The sequence below is a fragment of the Nanorana parkeri genome, unplaced genomic scaffold (assembly GCF_000935625.1).
Source record: "Nanorana parkeri isolate BGI_ZX_2015 unplaced genomic scaffold, ASM93562v1 scaffold4055, whole genome shotgun sequence".
Lineage (NCBI taxonomy): Eukaryota > Metazoa > Chordata > Amphibia > Anura > Dicroglossidae > Nanorana > Nanorana parkeri.
In genome coordinates, this window is record NW_017310322.1 from 16,155 (window position 1) to 24,215 (window position 8,061).

At 50.6% G+C, this 8,061-nt stretch overlaps 1 protein-coding gene across 1 annotated transcript in view; it reads right to left on the reverse strand.

Annotated features, from left to right (window-relative positions):
- Positions 1-7,968, reverse strand: part of DVL2 (dishevelled segment polarity protein 2) — a gene marked incomplete at its 5' end in the record, with an annotated part of 23,475 nt that extends 15,507 nt beyond the window's left edge. Inside the window, 2 exons of the mRNA XM_018575520.1 lie at positions 7,048-7,117; positions 7,858-7,968. Of these exons, the coding sequence (XP_018431022.1) occupies positions 7,048-7,117; positions 7,858-7,968 (181 nt within the window). The remainder of the gene's footprint in view (positions 1-7,047; positions 7,118-7,857) is intronic.
- Between the last annotated feature and the right edge of the window lie 93 nt (positions 7,969-8,061).

The following is an 8,061-nucleotide window of genomic DNA, read 5'->3' on the forward strand; positions in this document are numbered from 1 at the left end:
CGATACATAGCGCCCCTGACGATACATAGCGCCCCTGACGATACATAGCGCCCCTGACGATACATAGCGCCCCTGACGATACATAGCGCCCCTGACGATACATAGCGCCCCTGACACCCACCCACATTAGAACCCCCACCTGGAGCGCCGACCACCGGAGCAGCAGTGACGCTCCTCTCCAGCTCAGCGCCACCGCCGACGTCCTCATGTGTGAGGAAAACCGTTCGGCACCTTGTGAGGCGCCAGTGAGTGAGACGGGGCTGAAGTGGGAGTGTGAACAATCTCTGGCTGCAGTGTACTGGGAGTGTGTACTGTATATAAGTACTACATATACAATACACGGCAGCAATAGATATACAATGATCCCCTGCTGACATGAATGGGTTAATAAATGATCCCAGAGGCAGATGCATGATCGGATTTGTAGTTTCACTGTAGTACTGGTAGTACAGCTACAGCTCGCGGTATACTGAGAAGCTGCAGCCGGAGCGGATCCCGACCTGGACATCTGGATCCGCCCAGCTGCGTGAGTGACAGCTGGCTCCTCCTATCTAGAGGCAGAGCCAGCTGTACCTGCCCCCTCCGTTTCGCCAGTCAGCGCTGGAGGATCGGAGCGGGGAATCCAGCCCCTCCCCCGTCACAGCAGAGAGCTGTGACAGGATGGAGAGCTGTGACAGGATGGAGAGGTGAGCGAACGCCGGTATGTGTTCTCTCACCTCCCGATCTACTGAGCCGACCTGTGACAGTCTCATTGTCACACCGCATTGTCTCATTGTCACAGGGCGGCTAGAACTATGAGGTGAGTGAAAAGCACCCCCCCCTCCCCCCCATAGTTCTCCTTTAAATTAAAGTTCTTCATAATCATAAAGAATTTGGCCTAAAATCATTAAGTCTGTATTGTTTTTTTTTTAAATGTCACCTGTCCCTTTAAGAAAATGTATCGGTAATTGTTATCGGCGATTACCCGAGGGGAAGTACTTGGTATCGGGACATCCCTAGTCAGAACTGATCTGCATAGATGGCAAGCCTTTGACTAAGCATGAAGATCAGCGTGACAACCATGAGAGGAGTAAATCCACAATGGAAAGGAGCTCCTTTCTATTTCCTGTCCGCTGGAGAGACACAGGAACCCTTCAGGTTATACTGCCACCGACAGGATAAATGGACAACGGCAAACTAAATCGTAGGCCAGTCCTGGATAACCCAACCTACTACCAGTAGGCCTCAGGGTGAGTGTCCTCAGGAGAGTGGACGTCTGTTCTTCAGCACCGCTGATCTTTGCAAAAATGTTTCTTCACTCAACAAGTACTGGTAGACTAATGCCGGACCTATGAAATCCTGGACCTCGCTCCAACCAACAAGTACTGGTAGACTAATGCCGGATCTATGAAATCCTGGACCTCGCTCCAACCAAGTACTGGTAGACCAATGCCGGACCTATGAAATCCTGGACCTCGCTCCAACCAACAAGTACTGGTAGACTAATGCCGGATCTCTGAAATCCTGGACCTCGCTCCAACCAAGTACTGGTAGACCAATGCCGGAGCTATGAAATCCCGGACCTAGCTCCAACCAACAAGTACTGGTAGACTAATGCCGGATCTCTGAAATCCTGGACCTCGCTCCAACCAAGTACTGGTAGACCAATGCCGGAGCTATGAAATCCCGGACCTAGCTCCAACCAACAAGTACTGGTAGACTAATGCCGGATCTCTGAAATCCTGGACCTCGCTCCAACCAAGTACTGGTAGACCAATGCCGGAGCTATGAAATCCCGGACCTAGCTCCAACCAACAAGTACTGGTAGACTAATGCCGGATCTCTGAAATCCTGGACCTCGCTCCAACCAAGTACTGGTAGACCAATGCCGGAGCTATGAAATCCCGGACCTAGCTCCAACCAACAAGTACTGGTAGACTAATGCCGGATCTCTGAAATCCTGGACCTCGCTCCAACCAAGTACTGGTAGACCAATGCCGGAGCTATGAAATCCCGGACCTAGCTCCAACCAACAAGTACTGGTAGACTAATGCCGGATCTCTGAAATCCTGGACCTCGCTCCAACCAAGTACTGGTAGACCAATGCCGGAGCTATGAAATCCCGGACCTAGCTCCAACCAACAAGTACTGGTAGACTAATGCCGGATCTCTGAAATCCTGGACCTCGCTCCAACCAAGTACTGGTAGACCAATGCCGGAGCTATGAAATCCCGGACCTAGCTCCAACCAACAAGTACTGGTAGACTAATGCCGGATCTCTGAAATCCTGGACCTCGCTCCAACCAAGTACTGGTAGACCAATGCCGGAGCTATGAAATCCCGGACCTAGCTCCAACCAACAAGTACTGGTAGACTAATGCCGGATCTCTGAAATCCTGGACCTCGCTCCAACCAAGTACTGGTAGACCAATGCCGGAGCTATGAAATCCCGGACCTAGCTCCAACCAACAAGTACTGGTAGACTAATGCCGGATCTCTGAAATCCTGGACCTCGCTCCAACCAAGTACTGGTAGACCAATGCCGGAGCTATGAAATCCCGGACCTAGCTCCAACCAACAAGTACTGGTAGACTAATGCCGGATCTCTGAAATCCTGGACCTCGCTCCAACCAAGTACTGGTAGACCAATGCCGGAGCTATGAAATCCCGGACCTAGCTCCAACCAACAAGTACTGGTAGACTAATGCCGGATCTCTGAAATCCTGGACCTCGCTCCAACCAAGTACTGGTAGACCAATGCCGGAGCTATGAAATCCCGGACCTAGCTCCAACCAACAAGTACTGGTAGACTAATGCCGGATCTCTGAAATCCTGGACCTCGCTCCAACCAAGTACTGGTAGACCAATGCCGGAGCTATGAAATCCCGGACCTAGCTCCAACCAACAAGTACTGGTAGACTAATGCCGGATCTCTGAAATCCTGGACCTCGCTCCAACCAAGTACTGGTAGACCAATGCCGGAGCTATGAAATCCCGGACCTAGCTCCAACCAACAAGTACTGGTAGACTAATGCCGGATCTCTGAAATCCTGGACCTCGCTCCAACCAAGTACTGGTAGACCAATGCCGGAGCTATGAAATCCCGGACCTAGCTCCAACCAACAAGTACTGGTAGACTAATGCCGGATCTCTGAAATCCTGGACCTCGCTCCAACCAAGTACTGGTAGACCAATGCCGGAGCTATGAAATCCCGGACCTAGCTCCAACCAACAAGTACTGGTAGACTAATGCCGGATCTCTGAAATCCTGGACCTCGCTCCAACCAAGTACTGGTAGACCAATGCCGGAGCTATGAAATCCCGGACCTAGCTCCAACCAACAAGTACTGGTAGACCAATGCCGGAGCTATGAAATCCCGGACCTAGCTCCAACCAACAAGTACTGGTAGACTAATGCCGGATCTCTGAAATCCTGGACCTAGCTCCAACCAACAAGTACTGGTAGACTACTGCCGATATATGGAATCCTGGATGTCGCTCCGATCAACCAAGAGCAAACACTCAGAGGCTAAAAACAAAAATCTATGGAGGGTCTACAGACTGTGGCTTCCCTTTGGACCCTGCCAACCAATACATAGCACATAAGACCAGCGGCCTGAGTAGGCCCATGTGGGCTAAGAACCAGCTGTTTGGGGCCGGGGAGAGGTTGAGGACAAAGCAGCTCCTTTATTTGACCACCTAGGTCCCTGTTCATACTACTGCATAGTCCCACAGGGAGATGGTCCCAGGAGCAGACACTCGCTTATAACGGGAACTAAGGAATCCCAAAGAGCTTTCACTTTTTTTCTGGACAGTGGTTTTGGTGGGATCTGATAAAACAGGAAGTCTGAGCCATATTTTGGTTGAGACAAAAGGTGTTGGAGAACCTAGATGAAGCTGGTCTGAAGGGGAGTCTGTGTCTATAGCGACAAGGCCTCTCACACAGGATAAAATACTTGATTGAGTACCCCCCACATGGGACTAGTATTTTGCCACAACTAGTGTGAAAGGGAATCTTCTTTATAGAAAGATCCATGTATGACTTGGGTCAACAACATTCATTTCCGCCCTCCCCTGCCAATTATAACACACGTAAGTGCTGGTCATTACAGGTCACGGACTGCTCCATGGATCAGTTACGAGATGTGAAGAACCTTTTCACACCAATCTCAGTTTGTAGCTACTACATTTACCCTTAATGAGGGAATTGAGGACGTTGGCTCCATGTAGTCCATCTGGCCTCAATTGTTCAAGTCTGATTCATAGAGGTTTTCCTGGTCATCCTTTTCTCCTGTGGTACACCTTCCAGTGTTAAAATTGATGAGCTGGTTCTCACCTTCAACCTTCCGGGGTCACCACACAGATCAGCAGATTGTAATAACCTTTCTATTAAGGTGGGAAATGGAGCTCAGCTGCGGAACCCCGTTCCGCGTCAAAACACACAGGACCAAGTCTGTTATGCGGCAATCTCGGCCGCTGGTTTCCACGCATCATGGCACCGATACCCATGAAACAAGTGACCTGCCTGTCCTAGTAGGTAGCGCGTGTAGTAGTGGTGAGTTCACGTAAATGCAACACGAGTGAGTAGTGGTGAGTTCACGTAAATGCAACACGAGTGAGTAGTATAGTCTCTCTAACAGAAGCAATAGATACGTGGCAGGCAAGGTATTACTGCAATGATAGCAGCAGATGGTGCTGGTGAGAGATCGGTTACCAGGTGAGTTTACGGCACTCAGACCCGGTAAGCAGACACAGGTTAGGCAACTTTATCAGTCGTATCAACAATGAACTGTATGTTAATTTCACAATACAGTATACAAAGATCTGATCACAAAAGTTCTGAATAAAGAAGGCGGTGGTACTCCGCATACAACTAAATGCATCAGGTAATCAATTAGTATCCAGAGACACAAGACAATTGAGCTAGCACCGATGGAAGGAACCAGAGTTGAGTCCTTGCGATTGGTAGGGCTGCATGTTGTCTCCTCCTACTCCGCAGAGATTGCTTGTATGGTTCCTGGGGCTGGGATGAGGTTCCAGAGACCCTGTCGGCGGTGAAGGGAGATGGCAGGTCTCTGTGGAGAGGTGGCTTGCGGCTCCTAGTGCTGTGCAGAGGTGGCCAGCACTTGTCAGGCGTCCGCACTGGTTGCTGGAACGCCAGACAACCGAGAGATCTCTGCTTAAGCCGAGGATGGGGGCGGAGCGGCGCGACATCGGCGGCCCGGCCGATCGTGTCCGTGACGTCACCCGAGTGAGCCGCCCAGATCCATTACACAGATCTCCATTGAGCTCTCTGGTCATCCCAACCAGGGTTTCAGCATTCTATATTCGACATGGTTTTCAAATCAAAGGGGGCATCCAACTCATCTTGGTTTTGGATCTCAAAAGCTCTGAATGTTCTAGACCCGGGGAAGTGGTCTCTACACCCGAAGATGTTCCACAATGTGTATCATGGGGGGGGGGCACACACTGGATGTGGACCTTCTGGCCTCCAGCTTCACCACCACACAGGACAGGTTTGTCCCCAGGTCCAGGAACCCTCTTAGTGGAAGCATTTGATGCTCTAGCAGCTGTGTGGGATGAGTAGTACGCCACGATCTAGGCCTTTCCTACATGGAGTCTTCCTCCTCCGGGATTGTGATGTAGGACATTCTCATTGATTCTGACTGGCTCAGGTAGATGTGCTACTTGGATTTGGAAAGACTCCTGGGGAAAGCTCTGCTACCAGATGGTCCGGTCTTCTGTCTCAAGGACCAAACTACCATCCTGCCTAACAGTCTCTGGCTTTCATGGTGTGGACGTTGAAGCCCACACTCCGAGGAATCTGCATTTTCAGCCTATAAATCTCATGATGGTAATTGCCAAGCAGTCTGCTGCTGGCCAGGTCTTTGGATGGCTCCCCATCACGGGTCAGAGTTCAGCTCTTTCTATCCGGTTTGAGTTTTTTAGCCTCCACATTAAGAAAGTGTCCCCTGTCTGTTTGCCTGAGAATCCATGGGACCTAACTCTGGTTCTCTTTGCACTTCAGAAACCAGTTTGAAACTATTGGAGACATTCCGATCTCTGCATTCCCCTACAGGGTGGTGTTTCTTGCAGCCATGACCTCAGAGAGGCTGGAGTATGACAATAATGGCCTTTCTGGTTCTGCATAGGGACTCGGGATCATCTTCTTGTCTAGGGTAGTTTCCACCAGCACATTACTCTCTCGGTCCCGTCGTCTGGCTCCATTCTACCTAAAGGAAACTTTCCCTCCATTTTCTGGATGTGGTTCAGTCTCTGGGACCCTAGGCAACACAGATTCCCTCTTCGTCATCCGAGGCCGTGCCTCTCAGCCCACCACCCCTAGGTGGCTCAGGCACACCATCATCCAAGCTCATGGTTTGAAAGATCAGATTCCTACCTTCCCATGTCAAAGTGCACTCTACCAGATCTCCAAGAACATCTTCGGGCTTTCTGGAATAAGGTTACCGTCCCCAAGATTCATAAAGCTGCCATTTGGTCTTCTGTTCACACATTTGCCAAGTTCTACCAGCACAAGGTCCTTCAGGCAGGTCTTCAAGTTGCATGCTCCCTCGAGTTCCGTTTTCAGCAGTGCAGTTAGCCTTTTGTGTTTACTGTGTTGCCCCCCCACCCCTCAGTTGGCCTGCTTTAGAAGGTTCTATAGGTAAAAGACTCGCTGTGTCCATCAAAAGACAAGAAAAATGGGATTTCTTTACTACTTAAAATGGTTTTAGAGAGAGAATTGAGATAAACAAGCCTCCCCCCCCCTGTATATGATCACGCTCCCGGTGTTGCTTTGCTACAAAAGAAAAGCATGCTGGTAGCAGTGGTGGTGATCCTGGCCTGGCCTACAGTCGTTTGTCAGTGCCCAATGCTCCGGTAGGTGGCTGCACAACCCAAAGACTAAAGACTTCTTGTGTCCCTCAAAGGACTCAAAGAAAATATTACAGTTTGTCTATTTTACACAAATCCTAAAACTTTAACATGAAAGGCCAATACGCTACAGCATGGCGGCCACAGCCGAGGCGAGAAGAAGAAATCACAGCACACAGAGGACGGAGGACATACCCATATTTAGTGTCACTGTGATTATATTCAGGGACATGGTGGAGTCCGTCACACTGCTGAACGATGAGGTCTACAAAACAAAGACAACGAGTCAACTGTATGATCATCAAACTGGTGTCACCCAAAGAGGGGCAAACTCACACCCCCTTCTGTCTGTGTCACCCTGCAGGAGGAGGAAACTCACACCCCCTTCTGTCTGTGTCACCCTGCAGGAGGAGGAAACTCACACCCCCTTCTGTCTGTGTCACCCTGCAGGAGGAGGAAACTCACACCCCCTTCTGTCTGTGTCACCCTGCAGGAGGAGGAAACTCACACCCCCTTCTGTCTGTGTCACCCTGCAGGAGGAGGAAACTCACACCCCCTTCTGTCTGTGTCACCCTGCAGGAGGAGGAAACTCACACCCCCTTCTGTCTGTGTCACCCTGCAGGAGGAGGAAACTCACACCCCCTTCTGTCTGTGTCACCCTGCAGGAGGAGGAAACTCACACCCCCTTCTGTCTGTGTCACCCTGCAGGAGGAGGAAACTCACACCCCCTTCTGTCTGTGTCACCCTGCAGGAGGAGGAAACTCACACCCCCTTCTGTCTGTGTCACCCTGCAGGAGGAGGAGACTCACACCCCCTTCTGTCTGTGTCACCCTGCAGGAGGAGGAGACTCACACCCCCTTCTGTCTGTGTCACCCTGCAGGAGGAGGAGACTCATAGCCCCATTCTATGTATCACCCTGCAGGAGGAGGAGTCTCAAAGCCCCATTCTATGTATAACCTTGCAGGAGGAGGGACCAATTGACAGCCAGTTGTTAGGTCCACTCACCCTTTCCAGACGTGGTGGTCTCTGTTTACGCCTGCGGCGGTGACGCTTCAACAAGCGTGATGCACAACTCTGTTCGGTGGAGCTGCTGAACCTGTTATTATAGAAGGAGAATTATAACTCTGAATATGACCACAAATTGTACGAATTCTCCTTCCCAACCAAAGTCCATTCTGTCCTCTCTCTCTGTACTATCACAGGTCCATT